Source organism: Gobio gobio (assembly GCF_949357685.1).
Source record: "Gobio gobio genome assembly, chromosome: 11".
Taxonomy (NCBI): Eukaryota; Metazoa; Chordata; class Actinopteri; order Cypriniformes; family Gobionidae; genus Gobio; species Gobio gobio.
The window spans coordinates 53,903,716-53,930,479 of NC_137104.1; the positions used below are offsets into that span (position 1 = coordinate 53,903,716).

The 26,764-nt window shown below is 42.9% G+C and overlaps 1 protein-coding gene across 1 annotated transcript in view; it reads right to left on the reverse strand.

The window, feature by feature from the left end:
* Positions 1-25,716, reverse strand: part of LOC307133510 (major histocompatibility complex class I-related gene protein-like) — a gene marked incomplete at its 3' end in the record, with an annotated part of 85,562 nt that extends 59,846 nt beyond the window's left edge. The window contains exon 1 of the mRNA XM_079828593.1: positions 25,549-25,716. Coding sequence (XP_079684719.1) covers positions 25,549-25,639 — 91 coding nt within the window. The 5' untranslated portion in view covers positions 25,640-25,716. The remainder of the gene's footprint in view (positions 1-25,548) is intronic.
* Between the last annotated feature and the right edge of the window lie 1,048 nt (positions 25,717-26,764).

Consider the following 26,764-nt stretch of genomic DNA (forward strand, 5'->3'; position numbering starts at 1 on the left):
GATTAGTAGTAAATCGTCATCACCTGCTTTCAGATAGAGCGGCATTTACTACACAGAGCCGTAGTTCACTGACAAGCTGAGCCATATCGCATTAATTATGACGGACGTATCGCCTGCGATAAGTAATGCGATATGGCTCAGCTTGTCAGTGAACTACGGCTCTGTGTAGTAAATGCCGCTCTATCTGAAAGCAGGTGATGGCGATTTACTACTAATCAAGGAACCGGCTTTACTGACGAGATGCGCCTAACAATGTCATGCGATATATCGCCCAGCCCTACTCTAAAGGTATAACTTAACTAAAGGTATCCAATATCTGGGCGTGTTCCCCGAACTATACCTTAGGAGGTTGCTTAAGGTATACCTTCTTAAGTGCGACGTTGGCAGGTGTTGTCCCTGGCGGCGGTGCTGAATTAATTTATCAATGGCTCAAAAATCAATTAATAACTCCATGCAGGGGCTGTTTAACTGCATTATGTGAGAAAGCAGTGTTCTTTATAATAGAAGCACTTCAGAAATAGTTGAAATTGCATTTATCAGGACTTGTGAGATCTTATAATATAATCCAAATTGCAAACTAAATCCAACCGTGGATATTTTGTATAATTTTGAAATGATTGTGCAAACCCGCAAGCTCTCATGTCCAAACGTATCATGCATCAACATTACACTAACCATTTATATTATCATAATATATTTTGCCATAGTCTTCCTTTACTCCACAAGCAGGGATAATTGGCCGCATCACATTTTTGGTGTAAATCACTCATTTCTGTTATTGGATGACCTGCTCAATAAAGTCGCAACACGCGAAACTTATCAATAGCGGAGAAGAATAAAAAAAGAGGAGAGTCGGGTTTGTCTTGACAAAGTCGGACCAGCAAGATCTAAAATCTGCTGAATTTGCTGCTTTTATTTATTTTGAATTGCAGCTTCTGACATGGTAGTCAGGGGACTAAAGTTTTCACGGATGAAATAGTGCACATAGAAATGGCTCCGCGGACAACTATTCGCTGTATCGCTGCCATAGTTTGACAAAACTCCACTCCACAAGCATTCCCTTTAAATATAGACTCCATAATGGTTTGTCAGCTGATGTAGCTTTGGATAATATAATTAAAAAGCTAACAACCATCAGTGTAATGACAATTGTATTCTTTGCACGAAAACACTTCAATTAACATAATTAAATTCATGTAGACTGAGATGTAAAGAAACAGTGGAATACACTATCGGAATGAACTGTCAATAGTGATACGGTATAGCTAAGAGTGCTCCAGACCAACCTTACGAACGAATGACTTACAGAAGATATTCTTAACTAAGATCGTTTCGGGAAACACATATTAACGTTAAGGTACACCTTAAGGTATAATTTAAGAACGACGTAGTTTTTAGAAGGTTTCGGGAAATCCAGCCCAGGATATATTAGACAGCAAGTGAGCATTTTGTCCTCAAAGTTGATGTGTTAAAAGCAGGAAAAATGTGCAAGCGTAAGAATTTGAGCAAGTTTGACAAGGGCCGAATTGGATAGACGACTGCGTCAGAGCATCTCCAAAACTAAAGTTCTTGTGGGGTGTTCCCGGTCTGCAGTGGTCAGTATCTATCAAAAATCATTCAACTGGCCATAAAATAAGTGGCTCTTTCAAAATTCCCTATAAATTAATTAATATTTTCCTTTTGAGCTAAACTGACCTGTTTCCCTTAAATATCTTACAAATGCAAGTGTGTTAATCAGGAAACACAAGTCTTTGCCTATTGTTTGTCTTCCCTTTCCCTTGCCTTTAGGCTGAAGCAAACAAAAAAACATACACTTATATTGTTGGCATAAGCATTACTTTTATGCTTTTATGCTCTATTACTTTTAACTACTGTAGCACAAAATCCTTTAACATATAGTTAAGTCGAATGATGCAGTATCCTTCTTAAAAAGCTACAGATTATCTTAAGGGATGTTGTTTGCTACCCCAGACAATTGTAAGCACACTGTTAGACATTTTATTGTATTTTTGCGGTAACTTACTGGCAGCACTATTGCCAGTAAGTTACTGTAATTGCCCCTTTACAGTAGCTTACCTGTAAACGTGTTTTACAGTATGATGCCCTTACCGTAATTTAATTTTACAGTATGATGCCCTTACCGCAATTTCATTTTACAGTATGATGCCCTTACCGCAATTTATTTTTACAGTATAATAATTTTTACAGTAATTTTACTGTAATTTATTTTACTTTTTATTTTACAAAATATGCATATGTTAATATGTTATTACTTTATTTTGAATATTTTACATGAATGCAATAAAATAAATAATACATTTAATAAATTCCAAATAAGAGACTTGAGTCCATCGGTATATTTTTTATTCACCGTCACAATCAATTACAAAAAAAATAAAAAATAGAGAACTGAATTCATAACAACAAATCAAAGCAGAGATCATGACGATATGGCAACAAAAAGTATGAACAAAATGTCCCAGTTGGTCTTGGCTGGCCTGGTAAACTACTGATGGCTGATCTGAAACAAAGCAGAGGGAAAATGTGTGAGAAATGGTTTATCTCATCTAAATTTGTTCATGGACAGATGAGGTAACAACTTGTGCAACAGCAGTTATTCATAGTTATATTATATTATTATTATTCATAGTTATACTTATATTATATATCTCTATCCCGAGGACAAGCGTGCGCACTCTGGAGATTATCACGTGAAACGAAACAATACCCAATCAGAAAGCAAGCTACTGACGGAAGACACCTCCCTCCAGCTCACGCTGGAACATGTAAAGGCCATGTTCACACCGTCTCCATTACTTCATCTAAACACCCCCCCCCCCCCCCCCCGCGCAAATTTTCTTTAAAAAGAATTCCATACACTATAAGCGCAATTTCATGATATGATATACTTCATATCACCTGTGGTGTGGTAGGCAAACGTCAACTCCTGCTCAACTGGCATCTTATGCTGCCTTCAAGTGCTATCAGAAGTACTGAACTAGTTTCCTAGTTAAAAAATTGGACATGAACGCCCTTTCAAGTCAAAATCTGAATGTGATGAGCTCGTAATCACAACTTCAGAAGTGGGAAGTAGGAAATTTCTAGCATCTGAAGGCAGCATAAGACGAGGTTGGCTGGAAATTAAAAAATAAAAGTCTCTCAGAAATTGCAAATAATTAAATACTTGCACCTGTACATACTTGCATGATTAGTTTTTAGTTCAGATTTTAGTTGTATTCCAGCTTTGTCCGTTTCTCCGTCTATTCCTCAGTCTCTCTGTTTTCAGGTCATTGGTTGGATATGATCTGCATATAAAATAATGTATACATATTTTGGTAACACTTTACAATAAGGTTGTATTAGTTAACATTAGTTAATGCATTAGTTAACATGAACTAACCATGAACAACAGCTCTGTTCAGCATTAGTTAATCTTTGTTAACGTTAGTTCATAAAATTCCAGCTGTTCATGGTTTGTTCATGTTAGTTTACAGTGCATTAACTAATGTTAGCAAGATTTTAATAATGCATTAGTAAATGTTGAAATTAACATTAACAAAGATAAATAAATGCTTTATAAGTGCAGTTCATTATTAGTTCATGTTAACTAATGTAGTTAACTAATGAACCATATTGTAAAGTGTTACCCAAATTTTTAAGTGCATACAATGAATCATTTTTAATTACTTTGTCATGTTATGCAGTGACATATCCCACATGAGACTAAACAGTCACAACAAGATAACAAATAGATGCCAAGTAGGAAATGTAGGCAACAAGTATTGTTGAAATAATAAAATGTTATGCATTAAAAGACGTTAATCACATAATGTTAGTCAAAATATATACTTACAAAGCCAAAGATGCTCAGTGCTGTGGCTCTTTCTGGGGTGTAGTTAGCTCCTGTTGACACGAGAGAAAAAGAAGACATTTTCATCAATGTTTATTGACTAATGGTGCATAAATGTTATGCACATGATAATTCACAGATATAGGATGACTGCTAGATTGACCACTTACACAATCAAATGACTATCAACACTGAAAAAAGAGAGAAGACAATAATAGAGCCTTCAGTGGCATGTAAAAATTAATTCATATGAAATAATATAATAAATAAGAAGCCACAATTTTAGCATTTTACCTAAAGAAAAATTGTCTCAAGCAGAAAAAAACAACAACAACAACAACATCAACATTAAGGTATCAAGCCTGAATTTACTGTGTTAGTACTTAATATTTATTTGGTTACAGTACTGAGACAATTTCATCTGTTCTCGAGAAAATGGCAGTTCTATTAAAGGGGTGGTAAAACACATTGTTTTGAAGGCTTGATTGTGTTTGTGGGGTGCACTGTAACATGTGTTCATGCTTCGTTTAAAAAAAAAAAAGGGCATTATTTTTCATATATTTTTGACCTTTATTCTACACTGCTCTATCCCTCCTTGTAAAACGGTCTGATGCTTTCCGGGTTGAAGCCAGTCCCTCAAAAATACGCGATGGGCTCTGATTGGTTAGCTGGCCCAGTGTGTTGTGATTCGCTAACCGCAGTGCACGTTTGTCGGAAACGTCACGCCCTTTACCTTTCCTGGAGGCTGTGCTTTGGTCAGTATTAGAAACAATGGCGTCAATAAAACCATATGAGCCTGAATCAGACCCAGAATATTTTAGTGAAGATGATCGAGCAGAACCTGTTCAGTCCTCAAGAGTAAAGACTGCGGATCTATAGTGATCGCTACTGAATGCCACTTTTGTATTTTTAGAACGATTATAGCCAAATATCTGTGGCAAGAACTATTAACCCAAAACGAACACTAAACACTGACTTTACTAGTAGCCAAATCACACACAGAACCATGTTTAGCATGCCTGTAGATAAACAATACATAAAAGCTCTAATCAAAGAATCATTTACACTAATGCCAAGTTCGCTGTTGAGATTTTAACGTTAGGTGTTTGTCAGATAACTTTAAGTATGAATGAGCATTAAACAGACTGGTTTGCAGAACAGCGTTGTCATCTGTTTACTTCCTCGCTACAACGCACAATTAACGTATTACAGGAAAACACATCGATGAAAAATAAATCAGACTTACAGGTTGTGACCCGTAAACAGCTTCTGTTTGTAAATCCAGCTTTCAGGACAAGCCGTTGTGCATATCCTGCATTGAACTCGCGAAGTTTGTGGAAGTTTTCCTCCGTGAAATGTGCTGCGGGAGCCCCGCACGCGTCATGCATGATTCACACTGGCCGTGTTTGTCTCACGCAGCTGACGTTGTGCGAATCCTGTATTGAACTCGCGAATTTTGTGGAAGTTTTCCTCCGTGAGATGTGCAGCGGGAGCCCCGCGCGCGCCTGTTCCCCTCCGTCTCAAACACACACGTGCCCAGACCTGCAATCCGGATGAAAATAACAGCGTTTCGTCGGCATTGCAGCAACACCACTCCTGCATATACCACTATACCACAACAGCGCCGCGATACAAAATGGCCTCACCCCCCATATTTAATATTCTCGGAGGAGGGGTTTATGTAAATATTGAGCCTGGTGATGTCAGAGACCCTGGAGGAATGTCTGTAGTCGCCTACTGGCCGTTTGCTGTAGTCCTTAGAAATGGATTTCTTTAAAAGCAAATATCTCCCTTTGCTTTAAACTTTGAACGTTGTAACTTTGCAGATGTTGTTTATGCTCAAGCAGCAACATTACACGCTAGCTAAAGTTAGAATAGTGAAATCGTGGTTTACCACCCCTTTAAAGAGAGAAGGAAAGGACTAGTAAGCCAATGTTTCCAAAGTATTACATAGTAATTATTCAATGAGTGATCAAATTACTACATTAATGTAGTACTTTTATAATGCTAATATTTACTTTTACCAAAAATGACTAATATTTAACCAATAAATTACACATTAATATTACAAAATAGTTACTAATTATTACCATAAAATAAAAGTTACTTTGTGATATCCACAAAAGTGCTACCCATACTTACTCTGATATAACACACTTACATTACCTTGCAGTTCAATATAATGTATATCAATTAGATTACTTAATATGCATTTTGTCTAATGTTTTCCATGTCACCCATCCCGTTGGTCCAACAAACTTTATCCATGGTTGACAATAACGTACTCATAATTTAAAAAAAATGTACGTGGCATGTCGATAATTATAATTTATTTTTGTTTCGTCTGTAGTAAAAATGCCAGGTGGATGCACTTTTCGGCAATGCGCCCACTGCCTGAAGAAGATCAACTGTGCAAATCGAAGATGCACCAAGGTAAATAATGTACAAATAATGCTATTGTTATGTCTAACTGCTAATCCCCATTTTTATGCATTAAAGCCAGAGTCATTAAGTCCAATTCAAATAAACTTTATTTTCATCAAATATCTCAGTATTTGTTGGCCAAGCAATACATTGACAATTAATCGTCTCGGTTACGTATGGTAACCCTCGTTCCCTGAAGGAGGGAATGGAGACGTACGTCGGACGTACCGACGAATTGGGATCACTTCTGGGAGCCCCTTTCAGCTTCGAGCTATCTAGAACCGGCCAATGAACAATTGGCGTGCGAGATTTGCATCTCGCGCTCCGCCCCGCGCCGCGGGTATAAACAGGAAGCGAGAGCGAATGCACGCTGTTTTTCACTGAGGAGCCAAACGTAGTGGCTCAACCTGCAGGGATGGTACAGCAACTGTGGCGACGGGACGTACGTCTCCGTTCCCTCCTTCAGGGAACGAGGGTTACCATGCGTAACCGAGACGTTCCCATTCAGTCGGTCACGTTCGACGTACGTCGGACGTACCGACGAATTGGGATCCCTATGGAAAACGCCATAGTTACTACCACTTCCAGCGCCCAGCGATGAGCCCCTCAGACCCCGATCTGATGCGGGCGGGAAAGTTCACGCAGGGAGAGTCCAAGCTGCTGTTCCGCAAGACCCATTCGGCTGACTGTATTGGACAACGCTGGGAAAGCGTGCCTGTGAAGGCAGCTGCGGAAGCCACATCATGCCCAGAGGGAGTTAACATGTGGAGAATACACGTATGGGCTGGCCGTGGGCAGCAAAACATACGGAAGTCCCAGGGGTGGCCCCGGCCAATTAGTGGAGGGGGACAACACGTACCTGGGACGGCAGAGGAGACTCTGCCGAGGGAAAGACACGGGCTCGCCGTAGGGAACCGTACCGTGGAAGAATACACATATGGGACCGCCGTGGGGGTCACTACATATGGAACCCAGCCTAACACAAGTTCCACCAATGCATACGAGTGTTAGACCTGGCGTCGAACGCACCGCCACGTCCGACTGCCGTGGGTTGCGGAGGACTCAACAGGGTTCGCCGTTCCGGGGAACTCGACTGGAGCAAAATAAGCGCACGCATCCGTCTACCATAGGGGAGGGAATGGCACAGCAAGCCGACACTAGAACAGGCACTTCGGTGTTACTGACTATGGGAAGTGAGCACACAGGAAGATACCGGCTCTACACGGAGGCTATAGAATCTAGCGAACGTGTTAGGTGTCGCCCAGCCCGCAGCTCTACAAATATCTGTCAGCGAGGCACCACGAGCCAGCGCCCAGGAAGAGGCAACACCCCTAGTGGAGTGGGCTCTTAACCCGAGCGGGCAGGGCACGTCTTGGGACTGATAAGCCAAGACGATGGCATCCACTATCCAGTGGGCCATCCTCTGCTTGGAGACAGCCTTTCCCTTCTGCTGTCCTCCGTAACAGACGACGAGCTGCTCTGAGGTCCTGAAGCTTTGCGTTCTGTCCACGTAAGTCCGGAGAGCACGGACGGGACAGAGAAAAGCTAGGGCTGGGTCTGCCTCCTCCGAAGGCAGCGCTTGCAGGCTCACCACTTGGTCCCGGAAGGGAGTAGTGGGAACCTTGGGCACATATCCAGGCCGGGGTCTCATGATCACATGAGAGTTACCGGGCCCGAATTCCAGGCACGATTCGTCGACCGAAAATGCCTGCAGGTCCCCTACCCTCTTGATGGAGGCCAATGCAGTCAGGAGTATTGTCTTTAACGACAGAATTTTCAACTCAGCTGACTGCAGAGGCTCAAAGGGTTCTCTCTGTAGTGCAGTTAGCACCAGAGTTAAGTCCCAAGAGGGTATGGAGGGAGGACGAGGCGGATTTATTCTCCTCGCTCCCCTAAGGAACCTGACGACCAGATCGTGCTTACCTAGAGATTTTCCATCTACGAGCTCATGATTAGCGGCGATAGCGGCAACATAGACTTTGAGGGTGGAGGGAGACAGCCTTCGCTCCAACCCATCTTGTAGAAAGGTAAGCACAGATCCGATCGAACATCTTCGGGGGTCTTCTCAGCGAGAAGAGCACCAATCGACGAACAGGTTCCACTTCAACGCATAGAGGCGCCTCGTAGAGGGGGCTCTACCGGAAGTAATAGTATCAACTACCGCTTGCGGTAGGACACCTAGAACCTCCGCGTCCCGTCCAGGGACCAGACATGGAGTCTCCAGAGGTCTGGACGCGGGTGCCATAGGGTGCCCTGTCTCTGAGTCAGGAGGTCCTGCCTCAGAGGAATGGGCCAGGGAGGTGCTGTCGCAAGGAGCACTAGTTCCGGGAACCAAGTCCGGTTGGGCCAATACGGAGCGACCAACAGGACCTGCTCCTCGTCCTACCTGACTTTGCACAGTGTCTGCGCAAGAAGGCTCACTGGGGGAAACGCATACTTGCGTTCTTCCCGGGGCCAGCTGTGGGCCAGGGCATCCGACCCGAGGGTCCCCTCGGTCAAGGAATAAAACCACTGACAGTGGGTCGTCTCTGGGGAGGCAAACAGGTCTACCTGTGCGGCCCCGAAACGACTCCAGATTAGCTGGACCGCCTGGGGATGGAGTCGCCATTCTCCCGGAAGCACCTGCTGACGTGACAGCTCGTCGGCCGCACGATTGAGCAGGCCCGGAATATGAATGGCACGAAGCGACCTCAGATGCTTCTGACTCCATAAGAGGAGATGGCGGGCGAGTTGCGACATGCGACGGGAGCGTAGACCACCCTGTTTGTTGATGTACGCTACGGCCGCAGTGTTGTCCGTCCGGACCAGAACGTGCTTGCCTCTGAGCGGCACTTTGAAGCGGCTGAGTGTAAGACGAACTGCTAACAACTCGAGGCAATTGATATGCCATTGCAGTTGAGGCCCCGTCCACAGACCCGAAACTGCAAGCCCGTTGTACGTGGCACCCCAACCCGTGGATGAGGCATCCGTGGAGACAACGGAGTGCCTGGACACTTGTTCTAGGGGAACTCCCGCCCGGAGAAACAGAGGGTCCGACCACGGGCCGAAGGTTTGGCGGCACCTCGGAGTCACTTGGACGCGGAGGGAACCGCTGTGCCACGCCCATCTCGGGACTCGATCGTGTAGCCAGCGTTGAAGCGGTCTCATATGAAGCAATCCGAGCGGCGTTACTGCGGCTGCGGATGCCATATGCCCCAGGAGCCTCTGAAAATGTTTCAGTGGAACCGCTGTCCTGCCTCTGAACGACGGTGAGGCGCGCAGTCATGGCAACCGAGTCTATCTCCATACCGAGAAAAGAGATCCTCTGCATGGGGCAGAGTTTGCTCTTCTCCCAGTTGACCCGAAGTCCCAACTGGCTGAGGTGACTGAGCACCTTGTCCCTGTGTTCGCACAACTGCTCTCGCGACTGGGCAAGAATCAGCCAGTCGTCGAGGTAGTTGAGGATGCGAACACCATGCTCTCTCATGGGAGCAATGGCAGCCTCCGCAACCTTCGTAAAGACGCGGGGCGACAGGGACAGGCCGAAGGGTAAGACGCGGTACTGATATGCCCGTCCCTCGAACGCGAAGCGCAGAAAGGGCCGGTGTCGAGGGAGAATCGAGACATGAAAGTACGCGTCCTTCAGGTCGATCGCTGCAAACCAATCTCGGGGACGGATGCACCTAAAGATGCGCTTCTGCGTTAACATCGTGAACGGCAGCTTGTGAAGGGACCGGTTCAGGAATCGCAGGTCCAAGATCGGTCGTAACCCGCCGCCTTTCTTGGGTACAATGAAGTACGGGCTGTAGAACCCGGACCTCATATCGGCTTGAGGGACCGGCTCTATCGCGTCCTTTGCCAGTAGGACAGCGATCTCCGCCCTGAGCACGGCGGCGTTCGCCTCCACTACAGTCGTGAAGTGAACGCCCCTGAACTTGGGGGGACGCCGGGCAAACGTAATCGCATAGCCGAGTCTGATGGTACGGATGAGCCACCGAGACGGGCTGGGAAGCGCTAGCCAGGCTCCCAGACTCCGAGCAAGGGGGACCATCGGCACCACAGACGTACCCGCAGCGGGGCAGCGAGGCGGAACGCAGGGATCCGGCTCGGACGGCATGGGAGCGGCCCGCAGCGGGATCTGAGTGTGCTGTGCAACACTTACCTGCATCCGCGGAGGGGACGTGCGAGTGTGGGGAGGCCGCTTGTGTGCGTCCCGACAGCCGGCGTCCCCTGCTGGCGAAGGGAGAGGTACTTGAGGGTGGCGAGGCATGGGAGCGTCGACAATCGCCAAGCGCGCTCTCTTGGCACCCAGAGATATTGGAAACTGCTCTTTTATTGATGTTTTGGGTGCCGCTGGCACTGGGGCCAGCGGCGGAACAGAAAAACAAAAGATTTTCCCCCGGCCCTCCTCCGGGGGAAGGAGTGGTGCTGCAGCCATCTCCCTCAGAGCAGTCTCCTCCATCTCTGGGCGGCCCGTCTCAGGGTCGCTTGCGACGACGCTTGCCACCTGGCTTGGCAGCGGCCTGAGCGGGCTGGACATCCTTCCCACGGCCGGCCCCACGCCGTCGGCTGGTGGAAGGCTGCTGCGGTGCCTTGGCGGGGGCGGAGGCGGCGGCGGGTGGACGTCCTCGGCGACGAGTAGTCGGAGGCGCTGCCGCCGGCAGCGGGGTGGAGGCAGCAGCGGGCCGCCGGTGCAGGATGTGTTTGATCGCCTCCGTCTGCTTCTGGGCGGCCGAGAACTGTTGGGCAAAGCTCTCGACCGCGTCGCCGAATAACCCAGCTGACGAGATGGGGGAGTCCAGGAACCGATATTTATCGGTCTCCCTCATGTCAGCCAGGTTAAGCCAGAGATGCCGCTCCTGGACCACAAGTGTGGACATCGCCTGACCGATGGCACGGGCGGTGACTTTCGTCGCCCGGAGGGCGAGGTCCGTCGCCGTCCGGAGCTCCCGGAGGAGCTCTGGGTCAGGCCTACCCTCGTGCATGTCAAGGAGTGCCTGGGCCTGGTGGACCTGAAGCAACGCCATGCCATGCAAGGCGGACGCAGCCTGCCCGCAGGCCTTGTAAGCCTTCCCGGTCAGACCGGAAGAGAACTTACAGGCCCGGGACGGGAGACGTGGGTCACCGCGCCAGTTAGAGGCGGTCGCCGGACACAGTTGCATCGCGACGGCGCGCTCCACTGGCGGGATCCCCACGTAACCCTTGGCTGGCCCGCCGTCGAGGGTAGTGAGGGGGGAGGAGTCACTCGGCCGGTTTCTGGCAGAAAAAGGTGCCGTCCACGACCTCGTGAGCTCCACCTCCGGGAAGAAAGGTGTCAGGGCGGGACGCTGAGAACCAGCGCGACCCACCCCGAGGAACCAATCGTCCAACCTAGAGGATTCGGGACACGGTGGAGGGTTCCACTCGAGCCCAACCCTTTCGGCGGCCCGGGCAAGCATAGCAGCCATCTCAGGGTCCGGGGCAGCCGTTGCCACTCTCCCAGAGGGAGGCAGTACAGCTGACCCTTCATCCTCTGAGGACTGAAACTCCCCCTCCGATGCAGCGATCGACATCTGTTCGTCCGCTGGAGCTCCAAAAGTCACCACTGGTCTCCCGTGGGAGGGTCCAGCGGGTTCTCTTGGAGGCTCTACCGGCTGCGGAGCTGAGGGATTAGGGGCCTGCGGAGGGTCGCTCGGCGGGTTTGCCCTAAACGTAATCCTCAGATCACCCTGGCCATCCAAAGAAGCAGGTCCGCCCGGGTTAGGGGCAGCCCTGGTTCGTGGGATGGGTAAGGGGACTCCCCCAGCCCGGAGGTAGGAGAGTCTCGATCTTAGCTCCGAGATAGTCATGTTCCCGCAGTGGGAACATGAACTATCCACAAACGCCGCCTCAGCGTGCTGTGTGCCCAAACACGTGAGACAGCGATTGTGACCGTCAGCAGGGGACAGGGAACGACCGCATCCAGAAACGCACGGGTGGTAAGACATCCTGAAAAGGACGGCACGTCACCCGTGAACTCTTTTTGTGAGGAAACGCTCTGTGCTGAAGCACTCAGGGGGAAACGCGACAGCGCACGGGATTGTGTGCAGCCCGTGCCTGTACTCAACAGGAAAAACGCCCAACCAGACCAACAGATTTGCTGTTGCTGTTAAAACAGCAGTTTTTCTCTGCTTGCAGAGGCAGCCGATGAGTCAGCGCGATCCCGCTGAAATGTGCTGTCTCTCCAACACGCGTTTCCTGGATTCTCCGGTTCTTTGTTCCTCTTGCTTGATAGCAGCGATAAACTCATGAATGAGAGTCGTCTTCATGCGGCGTTTGGCTCCGAAGTGAATGACAGCGTGCATTCGCTCTCGCTTCCTGTTTATACCCGCGGCGCGGGGCGGAGCGCGAGATGCAAATCTCGCACGCCAATTGTTCATTGGCCGGTTCTAGATAGCTCGAAGCTGATAGGGGCTCCCAGAAGTGATCCCAATTCGTCGGTACGTCCGACGTACGTCGAACGTGACCGACTGAATGGGAACGGGGGTGTGTCAATGATTGTCAACTGAGATTGACGGCTTCTCTGAGCGAAGTTATCGCTGAAGCACCAACAGATTTTTTTCAGGAGGAGATCAGACTTTTAACTTTAATTTCTACATTTCCATAACTGTTGAGTTGTTCTGCAGCTAACAGATACTGCGGGAGTTTGATATCGGCTCTACTTCCTGCTCTCTACTGCGCAGGGTCCGGTCCAATCCAAAATCAAGTTGGTAAAGGGAGAGAATATTTTAATAGTAGGAAAGAAGACATAATTATTTCACGACTCCAAATAGGACATTCTGGTTTAAATCATTCATTGTTTACAACAGAGAAACAACAAATCAATTTGTTGTACAACAAATCACCGCAAGATGTCAGCGCCATATTCAGATGTTGGCGGCTTCACTTTACACCTTTACGAGATCGTGAAGGGGCGTCGGCCATCTTTGACTGTCTATGGTTGACATCGGTGCAGCCAATGAATTTAATAGTGTTGCCATTTCATTTTCATTTATTTTATGTAGTTATTGCATTCTTATTAAACATTGTTTGTTAAAAGTCTTTTGAATATACTCATATTCATACGCTCGTTTTGTGTTTTTGAAATTCAATTAAAAAAATAAATGTCCCTGTGTTACTGCCAACTACATACGTTTTGACAGAATTTTAATATTTCATTCTCATAAAATGGCCCAATTGACCAATTTAACTAATGATACAATCGTTGTTGAGGCTTTCGTTCTGTTGGCAAGGCATGTTACAATTCTTTACCAGCTGGCGCAGTTTCCCATGGTTTGGCCTATACGTAATCTACTAGAGTTAATCATTCCAGAGTAAATCAGAATACATCCAAATATAACAATTTATTGTCAGGTAAATATATCATGGCAATTACATAATCAATACAAAACATGAAATGCTGAAACTGACCTGAGTACAGAATCGTGCCCTGAGCTCCAGCAACATCTCCTTAAATACCACAACATGACAGAAACCGCTTTCAAATGGAAACACGGGTTCACAATGGGAAATTGCATTAATCAGGATCCCAGATCTGAGGAGTTTAGACCGTTTGCGGACAAGGGCAATATGTATGAAAGACCAATTATTAGAGGATCCGCCCTCCACCGAAAGCCAAATCTTTCTAAACTCTTAAAAACTTTATTACCTTTAGGTTTACTTCTGTGGGGATGAGACATTTGTAGCAGTCGCACTGAGACGCTTCAAATGACACCAAACATGTATAATAGTACTTGTTCACATTAACCCATGTAGATTTTGGGTGAATTTGAAATGTTTTCATCTTGTGGAGAGAAGACATGTGGGAAGAGGCAGTGAAGGGAATGAGATGTAAATTAAGGCAATACTTGGGTGATCAACTCTTGTCTCGGATGGAGATGCTACTTTCACAAACGTCCTTTGTTTTCTCTGGGAGGATTTGTTCCTCAGTCCAGACGACTCTGGATATCGGGTCGACCAATAGTTTAACGACAACTGATTGTTTAATGCAATACTGTGTTTTAAATTGTGCAAATAGATAGGCTTGTTCCAGTCTGGATATTCTTCACACCTCAAAACTGGGAAGATCACGATTCAGATCATGAATATTTGCATATGTATGTGACACGCATGGCCACAATCAGGTCACACTCGTACACACTGAAAAAGTTACAACATACAGAAATATATATAAAAAAAATATTAAAAGTGCTATTTAAGTCAAAGTCCGCTAAACAAATGAATACATTTTAATGTTAAAATTCGACACAATATTGTCCTGACAGAAGCTTCACATTAACAGCTGAACCCATGAGCAGATGCTTATGCTGAAGAAATCAGGCGGGGAGGCAGTGTAGAGTTTTAAGATGTTATACTAATCTCCATCCCACCCAAAACAAATCAACGGGAACTCTGGAACCAATTAGAAGATAACAAAATTATTATATAAACTATTCATTTTAGTTTTGTGGGAGTTAAATGTATAGATTACTCTGCTACAGCCCTTGCTGTGACGGGGTGGATGGAAAACACTGGACTAATAAGGTCTGATGTGAGGGACGATATTTCTGTTCAACGTGCCTAGAAAAAATACAGTAGATTAAATAAAAATTAAATAAAAAATTTTGGAGTACAAACAGATGTCATGAAATTCTCATTTGTTATGAATCCTACCTTGTGTCCTTCAAATGAAATACAAATACATTTCAAATAACAAAAATACTTAATTCCGCATTATCAAAATCTCTACTAGCTCATATTTCTATTGTCATACAGTAAATACTGTCAAAACATATTCATATTTTGAAACATCTTTAAAACAAGGATATTTAAAAACAAGAAACTGCTTCATAAAATATATTTCAAACTCACCATTTAAACATTGCTTTAGGTAGATGCAGTAACCAATCCCAGTTAAAACTAGAACAGCAATGGTTGTTGCTACTGTTATAATATACCATTGGTCTTCTGTTTCACGCTCAGCACAATTTCCCACTGCAAAAATAAATAAATAATTAAAATAAAAACACACACATTATAGATGTTGTTGAACAGTGAGTTCGCCTTTGGCTTGGCTTGCTCAGTTGGGGACACTACATTTTCAACTAAATATCCAAATAAATGTAATCACTAAACTAAATTAACTTTATCAACTAAATTACTGATCTTATTACTGTTCTAATGCCCACATTGTCACTGTATGATAATTGAAATAAACTGATGACATCACCGTTTTCTCCAGAGCGGCTGTACGGCCGAATTAAATTATGTTGTATTATATTCCTGTTTAACACTGTGAAGCTGCTTTGAATCAATCTGCATTGTAAAAAGCGCTATATAAATAAAGTTGAATATATAATTATAAATAATATTGAATATTAGCTAAATACATAATTCTCCTCTGACCTCTAGCATCAACAAGGCATTTTCTCCCACAGGACTGCCGCATACTGGATGTTTTTCCCTTTTCACACCATTCTTTGTAAACCCTAGAAATGGTTGTGCGTGAAAATCCCAGTAACTGAGCAGATTGTGAAATACTCAGACCGGCCCGTCTGGCACCAACAACCATGCCACGCTCAAAATTGCTTAAATCACCTTTCTTTCCCATTCTGACATTCAGTTTGGAGTTCAGGAGATTGTCTTGACCAGGACCACACCCCTAAATACATTGAAGCAACTGCCATGTGATTGGTTGATTAGATAAATGCATTAATGAGAAATTGAACAGGTGTTCCTAATAATCCTTTAGGTGAGTGTATGAATACAACATGAAAGATTTTCTATAAATGTATATTTTAGACTGAATTAAAAGTGTTTTATATTGTGAAGGTGCTGCTGATATTTCACAGAACTTACTCTTTTTAGTGTTTGTAAACGTTGAGATCCAGTCGGTGCAGTTCACGAGGAAATGTTTGATGACGTGGTTTCGTCCAGTTTGACTGTCCCATTGCTCTTTGGTTCTTTTGGCTTTGGGGCTTTTCTCAATCCACTGCATAGTGTCAGAATTAAAGGATATAAGATCCTCTCCATCAAATCCATATTCATCAAAGACAGTCAGATCCACTGATCCATCAGGAAGTTTCTCCAGTTCACAGCCAATTATTCTCTGAAGAACATGAAGCTCTACAATCACAGAACAACACTCATGAGAAACTTACAGTAAATATAATGTGTGATCATTAATAAGAGTAAAGCATGAATCTCACCAGAACACTGTGAGTCTGTGCAGTTTGACAGAGTCCTGATCTGATGCATGTACCAGTCTTTACGATCAGATGGTTCTCCTGGAACTTCAGTCCAGTCTTCAGTCCCAATCCAGACTCTTTCTTCATCACTGTAGTGTGAGATCCGTCTGTCATCATAAACAACCTCAGCACTGAACTCTGGGAATGTGTCTGCTCTGGTCAGGGCTGTAAACTTGTAGTGGAGGAAGTGTCTCTCTGAGGAAAACAAACAACAAATAAAAACCATTCATGTTATTCGGTCAAGGAATCCATTACACCAGTGATCAGGGCCCGTATTTATCAAGCATCTGAGAATTACTCACAAGAACACTGATAAGAATTGACTTAAGAGTAAAAGAATTCTTGGCTAAAAGCTGCGCTTCAAAGTTAGTTATCAAGCATCTCAGTCATACTTTAAGTGAAGTGTAGGACTAAATCTTAAGTGTCAGTCTTAGAGATGATTCACGACACTTTGCTGTGCCACAAACAGGATTTTGGATGATGTCATAGGCATGAACCAATCACTGAATAGATTTCCTTATATTATATTCTCAGATAAATTCACATTGAATGGTGAAATTCCTAAGAGGAGTTTACATTCAACACACATTTGACAATAAAGAATTTTGAAGACAATACATTATAACATACACATTTGAAATGAAAGATAAACATGTTTTCCACCATGTCTGAATTAAATTTTTTAAACTGGTGTGCTGTTAACTGACCTACCTATATATGGCCTAGATTTTTTGATATAATCAGCCACCATGGATTCCAAAAGAAAACTGAACTGGTGGGAGGAAGAAGTGCTACTGCTTGCTGAATTAGTCGAACAGCGGAAACGTTATAAAAGGCAAGTTCAGCTCAACATTATCCAGCGCTGACAAAGATGATGCCTGCTCTGTCCAAACGATACCGTTTGATTAACTGCTCATTGTCAAACATTTCAAAAACATTCTTCCTCTTCTAAAAAGATTTGCGCACATCTCTGTCTCCTCAGTGCCATCACAAGCCCCTACTGGCAACTCCTAACCACTTGAGAGACCTCTCGAGCTGTCTTAAATAACTGGGGGAGTAAGAGTGATTCTTAGCTTTAAGAAATCTGATAACTTGCTTTTATACTTAAGTTTGAAAGTAGGAGTATGTTTCATGAATTCTCAGCACTTAAGACTAACATGGCACTTTGAGAAACTTGATAAATACGGGCCCTTATGTTTTAAAGCCACCATGAAATCAACATGGATGCAACTATTTGAAATGTTCATTACAATGTTGTACAATGTACAAATGTTGACCTTACAATAGTATCAAGCGTTTGACAAGGGCCAAAACAAACGTTCTTTTTTTCACTACATTGCAAAGCATAATATCAGACTTTCCCCTCCACTTCATTAAAGGAAAAAAAATGTGGTTCCTCGTTATTTTAAAATGAAGAAATTGAGATCTTGTCAGAGACCCGACAGTGACGTTCAGATTGTATCTGAATATCTCAGAGTCCCCGCGATCAAATCTTGTGACTCACTTTATGAAGCAGGCTATATTAAATCTCTGTGTCCGAAATCGCCCCCTATACCCTTAAATCGGGCATTATTTGGGGACAGCCATTTGTAGTGTTGTCCGAAACCATAGTGGACGTTAGTGCACTCATCCAATCCCACAATGCACCACAATAACGAGTGTAGGCCTACAACTGGACTGCGTTCAGCCCCGACAAAACGTTTTTTAAACGGAAACGGTGGTGCGTTGAACACCCTGTTCTGATGACGCAGGAGTTGCAACTATGGCAGCTGAGAAGGCCATTCTTTGTGTTCTTTTTTAATAATTTTCTGAGCCTGATGACATCGGTATAAATACGTGTTTCATTTTCAAAACACGCTCAATGTTACAGTCACTACCCTTGCCGTCCAGAATAAAAGTGTGAAGGGATTTGTGGAAACTGTGGTTCCTGATTATTCTGATGCCTTGCATTTCAGGATGAAAAGATCTCTTCGAATATATAATATGTTTAATTGTTTTGTGCTTAAAAGTGCTTAAAATATGGATTTCGTTAGAGGAGTATCTCTACTATAATGGGCTCATGTCCACTTTAAGACACTCTGCCTGCAGTTATTGAGACCATCCTAAGTGCTAGAGCTTCATCCACTCGGAGAGTTTATGCAATAAATGGGGCGTCTTTGAAAGATGTTTGTATGACACATAATGCAGACCCAGTCAACTGCCAGGTTGCTTCAGTTCTGGATTTTCTGCAAGATAAATTGTCATCAGGCATTTGTCCCTCCACTCTCAGGGTTTATGTGGCCGCTCTATCGGCTTGCCACGCCCTGGTGGATGGGCTGCCGCTCGGGAGGCATCCTCTGCTCGCTCGCTTCATTGTGCCAGGCAGTTGTGGCCTCCAGTAAGAACCAAGATCCCTTCATGGGACTTAGTTTTAGCCTTTGAGGGTCTGGTTGAGACCCCTTTGAACCTCTAGAATCAGCGTCTGACAAACTTCTGACTCTAAAGATGTTTTTTCTTATGACTATAACTTCTCTGAAAAGAATTGGGGACATGCAGGCTCTGTCAATATCGCCATCCTGCTTAGACTTTGCCCCAGGAATGGTGAAAGGTGATTTTACATCCTCATCCTGACTGCCTGCCTAAGGTTCCTTTCTCGACTATACATCCTGTTACTCTTGAAACCTTCTGCCCTCTGCCGTTCACAACGCCGGATCAGGAGAAACTTCATAGACTGTGTCCAGTCCATGCTCTTCAGGCCTACGTCCACCGCAATAGCCAGTGGTGTAAGTCAGAGCAACTGTCTGTTTGCCATAACAGAGGCCGTAACAGAGGTTCTGCTGCTGCCACCAAACAAACAATGTCACATTGGGTCAGGGATGCTATTGCTCTTGACGCGCGGTCAAGCTTCGCCTATAGGGTTAAGGGCTCACTCCACCAGGGGAGTCGCCTCTTCTACTGTGTTAACAAGGGGTGCTCCCTTACAAATTGTTTGTGATGCGGCAGGTTGGTCCTCTCCACACACATTCATAAGATTTTATAGCTTGAATGCTCATGCCACTCCGGGCTCTCATGTCCTTGAGTCGACATCACAGGCTAATGTCAGAGGCTTCTTGCGTTCTTGTGCACACCTACACAACCGTAAGGGGTCCAGGCACCATCAAGCATGGTGGCGTGGGTATTCTCGTTCTCATTTGCATAAGCTTATGCAGCATTGAGTGTAGCTTTTGAAAGGGAACACTTGGTTTTTCTTGACTGTAACCCTGTTCCCTGATAAAGCGGAACGAGATGCTGCATCGCTAGGCCGTGCTGATGATGCTCCAGGACTGGTCTTTAAATAAAGAGATCTGATGGCTACTGCTGGAGCTCATCTATTTATAGCCTCGTGCAGCAGGTGCGCATTTGAAGTCACCGGCCGAGGCTATAAATACCTCCGGGTCAATTTCATTGATGTGTTTTCATCACTGATCTATATAAATGACTGGATAGCTCATCGCGTTCTAAACTGCCATCACGCAGTGAAGCCACCGGAAGTGCCGGAGCGGCCATCTTACTATTCCCTACCAGCAGAGGGCATCATTGACGTACAGCCAAAACATTGAGCTAAAATCACACGATTTGCAGCGTCTCAGTCTCACAGGATTAGCTTTACGGTATATGTATGTAAATTAATAGTTACTTCAGAAGTTATATGTAATGTTTATGGTCTTTTCAGAGAGGATGAGTCATATAATGAAAATCGCTAATGTGGGTGTGCCTACACTGCTGACACCTGTAATATAACTGAACTAACACAAACATATTTCTTTATGTATGTAATTATGGAGGAAATATTAAACATTAAAGGGTTAGTTCACCCAAAAAGGAAAATTCTGTCATTAATTATTCACCCTCATGTCGTTCGACACCCGTCAGACCTCCGTTCATCTTCGGAACACAAATGAAGATATTTTTGTTGAAATCTGATGCTGAGAAAGGCTTCAGATAGGCCTCCATTGGCATTCAGTACATTTACACTCACAAGACCCATAAAAGGCACTTAAAACGTAGTTACAAAGTCCATCTCACCACAGTGACTCTACAATAATCTTACGAAGCGACGACAATAGTTTTTGTGCGGAAAAAAAATCAAAATAACGGCTTTATTCAACCTCTTCTTGTCTTCCGTGTGTGCCTCCACGACGCATGTGTGAGAATATGACGTAGCGCCGGCGTTCGGGAATCCATGAAATACACACTTAAGTCCCATTTTGAGAACTACGCCGAGACGTAAAGCACGATCAATGTAGAATTCAACAGCTTAGACACGCGCGTCTTCCTCTGCTTGTAAACAAATCTCTTCTGGGTCATGTGTCCGAACGCCGGATCTGCGTCATATTCTCACGCATGCGTCGTGGAGGCACACGGAAGACAAGAACAAGTTGGATAAAAGCGTTATTTAGATTTTTTTTTGCGCACAAAATCTATTGTCGTCGCATAGTAAAATTATTGTAGAGCCACTGTGGTGAGATGGACTTTGTAACGACGTTTTAAGTGCCTTTTATGGGTCTTGGAAGTGTAAATGTACTGAATGCCAATGGAGGCCTATCTGAAGCCTTTCTCAGCATCAGCTTTACACTAAAATATCTTCATTTGTGTTCCGAAGATGAACGGAGGTCTAACGGGTGTCGAACGACATGAGGGTGAGTTATTAATGACATAATTTTCATTTTTGGGTGAACTAACCCTTTAACGTATATCTGTGTTTAGCTGCAGAAATTGATTTGAATAGCTTATACAATATTAATACAAGCCTCTATATTGCACTATATTGTATTACAATTCAAAGTTTGCCATGCATCATCTCGGAAATGAAGTGTTGTTGAAATAAATATTTATTTAATCATCGTTTACATAACTAACTGCTTGATAAATCCTGCTATAAAAACAATACTACAGCTCAACTTTTTAACATGACTCTGTATCTTAACTTCCTCATTCATGTCGGAAACTATAAGCAGATCGAGCATTTTCTTCAGCTGATAATGAGCTCTTCAACCACTTCACCTTTCATGAAACCCGAACAGAAACTGCCTGAATGTCACAATATAGAGGGAAACATCCGTCCCCTGTATGTGGAACAATAGTCGGAAATATGATTGCCTGAAACTATATAATATAAAACCTGAAAGCAGACTGATTTTGTTTTGTTGGTTCAGCAAAAATCCACACTGTAAAAATCTCGTACAACAAAAAAACCTTAGTGCTAATTCCCCCTAGCTTTTTCTTGTTGACTCAACTTTTGTAAATAACAGTTATACGAAACTGAAAATAAGTCGTCTGTGACACAAAATAATTTTTTATTTGAGTCAACTTGACATTATTTGTTTTCTGGAGAGATGCAACTATTCTTTAAAGGTGAACTATGTAGGATTTTTGCAGTAAAACATCCAGAAACCACTAGGCCAGTGTTATATATTTTGTTCAGTTGAGTACTTAGAATATCCCAAATGTTTTCAACTATTTGTAAATCGTGAGAAAATTGCTATTTTAACCAAGGAGCCGGGACGTGTGAGCTATGCGTGTGAGGGAGTCGCCTGTCGATTACGTCATATCTGCGTCACCCTCGGTCTCCGGTTTTATTCAGTGAAACACTTTACTCTCACTGCAGTGTGAACAAGTGTCATAGCAGCCGCCGAGCGAACGTCATAACTTCCTTTTCAACACACTCAGATATATCTAATACGATAAACAGAGCTGCGTTACCTCACACTCAGCACTGGAGAAGAGGAAGTGCCGCCGGCAACCGTGTCATAATAAAAGTCCCGCCAGCGACTATGCCATAATAACAGTCCCGCTCTTCAATCGCTCCTGCGGCCTTGCTCAGCTCCACAACACTCGCTCCTGCTCTGCTTCAGACTACAGTAATGTTAATAATCGCATCCATGAACATGATTTCTGGCGATTTTCAGGCGACCTCTAGTGGACGGAAAAGTTACATAGTGTAGCTTTAACAAATCTTTTGTAGTTGAGCCAATTCAACAATATGTGTCCATTGGAAACATAAGCTCTTATTAAGAATTAACAGGTTCAGATGTAGAATTTTTTATTGGAAATGTTTGGTCACCATTATGGAGATCTGTGTTTCCTAGAGTTGGGCAGTTTGACTCCTAGTGTTTCATGTGAGTTTGTGGTTTTTGTAACAGTGTTTAACAAAACATTTAATTTGTTGTAAAGAAAGCCATAACCAATGATCAGGTGATCAAGATCAGTGGTTCTCAAACTTTTTTCAGTGATGTACCCCCTGTGAAATATTTTTTCAGCCAAGTACCCCTTAACCAGCACAAAGCATTTTTGGTTCGGAAAAAAAAGACTTATAACAGAGTACTGTGCCATCAGTGTCTGATTTATTAAACTTTGGAACAGATAAACACATACAAAATTCAAACATTTGAAAAAAATAAACTATTTTGATCATTTTAAATGATCCATGAAATTTATTGCAAATATTTCTCATCACTAAAATGTAGTGATTCAAACTAATGTAGTGAAAACAATGACCATATTTCTGAAATGGAAACCGGGGACATTTCCTATTTGAGTGGTCAAAATATCACTCAAATCTCATTTGTTATTATATTTTAATTAAAAAACAGGGACAATACATTTTTGAATGTTTTTGTTGTTGTTGTGGAGTCCTATTATATTAGTATATTATTATTATTATTATTAACATTAAGTTTTATGATTTAGTTTGATTATTAGGATTTTTGGTCTGGATTTAATACAATAAAAAAAACACAAAAAACAAACAAACAATGAAAACAGTTATTGCTAAGCTAACCATTGTAAATAAGCAGTTCAAAACAATATTGTAACATGACTTAACAAAAACACATTACAAAAATAAAACATAAATATGATAAATAAAACAATTCAACAAATATTGTAACATTTTATAATTGTATTTAAGTTTATACTATATAAATTACTTTTTTTACTTTAAAAGTTTTACGTTTATGCTTGAAAATATATTACTGTCCTTAATTGGTCTTGTTATTTAGCATTTTAGGATTATTTTAAGCAGAAAGTATATGTATTCTGCACATGTATTGGTTGCAAGTGTAATTGTTTGGGGTTAGGGGGGTTAAGGTTTTTATATATAGTTATATTAAGTTATAGTTCAGATGTGTGGTAATCACTGCGTTGTGACTGCGGAACTTTTGGGGACAAAACAATCCTGCACCTTGTTGAGGCTCTGCTATAAAGCACATACAATATTACTTTAAAGGGGCTATATTCAACTTTTCCCCCAAAATAAACGTAACAATAGCCTTTTTATTTTACCATTTATGACTCAAACATCTCCTGATGAGCATACTGACACCTTGTCCGCTCACAGTGGGTGCACCTATAAGCCTGTATCCTATTTTTCCTATTTTCTGGCGGGTAGGTTTTTCCCGCGCTGTCTGCGGATGTGACGTCACCACCGCTGCGAGAGCGAGCAGAAAATAAGAGCAGTTCTGTTTTTTGGCCACAGGTGTCAGTCGCGAGTTAAAATTTCAGAAAAACGCATATAGTCCCTTTAAATTAAAAACGAATAGTTAGTATGTTACTACCTTGAAAGCGACAACGAGGTTTCTTTTGATATTTGACGATAATGGCGCTCTGTCTGCTTTCAACTCGGTACGTTCTTCATGAAGTAGTAGCGGCGCGCGCGCGACCAAGTAGAGTCAGCGTAGCAGCTGTATGTTGGTTGGGCGCTTTTTTCCAATATATCTGCAGGTTGTTTGGAACGAGCTGTAAAACGGGGACATTTCCAACTCCAGTCGGGGACAGAACATTAAAAACCGGGACTGTCCCCGGGAAACGGGGACGTCTGGTCACCCTATCGTTGATCCAAGTGATTGACAGGTGATGCCAGGCGGAATATGACAGGTTGGGTCAAACCATCCTGGTATGGGGGAGACTCTGGGTTTTTAGGATAATGAAATTGAATAGCCTACTGAATATAAAATTCATTTTGTGAACTTATACTTATATTTTCCTGAAATATTTATTAGAGAAAATAATATATGTAGATTATTTTCTTTTTAAATATATGTAGGCTATATTTTAAAATCTCACGTACCCCCTGGAGTGCCTTCGCGTACCCCCATTTGAGAACCACTGTTCTAGATAACAGCATTATAAAGTGGAGTAGTTTACTACTTTATTCCTGATCAAAAGTGATTATTTATGAATAATATATTATATTTACAGACTTAAGTTTTAAACAGCAGAACAGTCATTCTGAATTTTGATTTTTAAATACATTGTGGGAACTTTTTTTAGACACATACATCAAGAATCAGCATATGAATCTCAACCATGGTGACATGTTTCATGCCACAATGCATACTGGGAGCCATAATTTTAATACTTTGTTGGCTTCCAGCATGCATTGCTGCATGAAGCATATCACCATTGTTGAGATTCATAAGCTGATTCTTGATGTCTGTGTGCGGCAAAATACTTTTTTCCCCCGTAATGTATTTTAAATTCAGAATGTCTGATCTGCTGCAACAAAGTTTTGCTGGTAAAATACTAAATATTGTAAAATATTGGTCAGAAATAAGATTATTGATTTATTAAAATTTATGAGGCTGAAAATTTGATCATCTTGGTTTCTTTCTTAGCAACAAATTATGTGTTTTGCTAAACACTGTTGCAAAGGCCATACACTCACACAACGAGTCAAACTGCCCAAACAAAGGAAACATGATTTAAAAAAAAAATTTAATCAACATCTCAACCTGTAAATTCTTAAAAAACTTCTGTTTCCAATGGACAACATTTCTTGAATTGGCTCAACTACAAAAGATTTGTTACAGAATAGTTGCATCTCTCCAGAAAACAAATAATATCAAGTTGACTCAACTAAACAGTTCTATGTCACAGACAACTTATTTTCAGTTCGTATAACTGTTATTTACAAAAGTTGAGTCAACAACAACAACAAAAAAAAGCTAGGGGAAATTGGTACTAAGACTTTTTTGTTGTTGTCCAACCTTACATTTTTTTTACAGTGCAGAAACAAGTGAACTCTGTGCTTACCTTTCAGCGCATCGCTTAGACGAGAGAGAAACAGACTCAACATTATTTTCCCTATAAAGAAAATGTTTTTAAACGAGAGTGTGTGAAACATGTTTGCCCTGTACTTCCAAATCAATACTGAAAGTGTGGATGAGCTCGAGCTACTTCAAGTGACCCTTTGTGGTCACTGGTCGGAAATAATCAGAGTCTGAGAGTTTCTGTGAGTTTCTGTGGGCGATGCTGCAGCCTGTATGAGTATTTCATGTTTCCTGTTTTGTGTTAAAGCGCCACTGATGATATTAGTGCACACTCCTCGGCTTTCATAAAGGTAATTAGCCTGTGTTTCAGCTATAGGGCTGCAGCTATCGATTCTTTTTGTAATCTATTAATCTAGCACTTAATCGATCGATTAATCGGATTAAAAATTGCGTGTTTTTAAACAACCAAAACAAATAATGCATAACGAAAAGCAATTTCATTTATTAATTATGCACAACAGGTTTCATGCTGTAATCTAGCCCTGACATCAAAGTAAATATCTTTTATATAGATTTCTACACCTGCAGCATTGACCATTAGGCTACTAACAAATAATATATCATTTCTGGGGTGAGCCTATTTGCTATGGTAACCTAGCAACCTGTGTGTGTGTGTGTGTGTGTGTGTGTATGTGTGCGCGCAGAAATACATACATTCATTCATCTACTATTACATTTGGAATTTTTCCAACAAATGCAAAAAGTGCATTTCTTTGTGATTTTAAAATACTTGAAGGAAACGGTTCACTTTCAGCAGTTATTGTCTATGGGGCAGATATATGTTTGTTTTACATCAGATAGGCTACAGATAAATTAACACAGTAGGCCTACATTACATTTATTTGAATGCATTAATGAGAGAGTGATTGTGTGTGTGAATCACTCATACCGTCTCTATTCATTATGAAGCTGGGGTTTGTACTTCAAAGGTATTCAAATGTATGCCTAAAACGGTTGAGTTGAGTTTCTAAGCTACTTTAGTGACTTTACTTTAGTCACAGGACGGCGTTGACACTGCGTTTCTGCGCTCCTCTCTGCGCGCGATCTTCATGTGAAAAGAGGTCTGCCTTCAGGGCGCGCTCGTTGTCAGATACACGACACGGCTCGGCTCTGTGTGTCACATAAAAAAAGCTGAGCACTGAACGGAGTTTTCCGTATTGTTGTTTTTGAATAGTGCACAATCGCTTCAATGTTCAAAC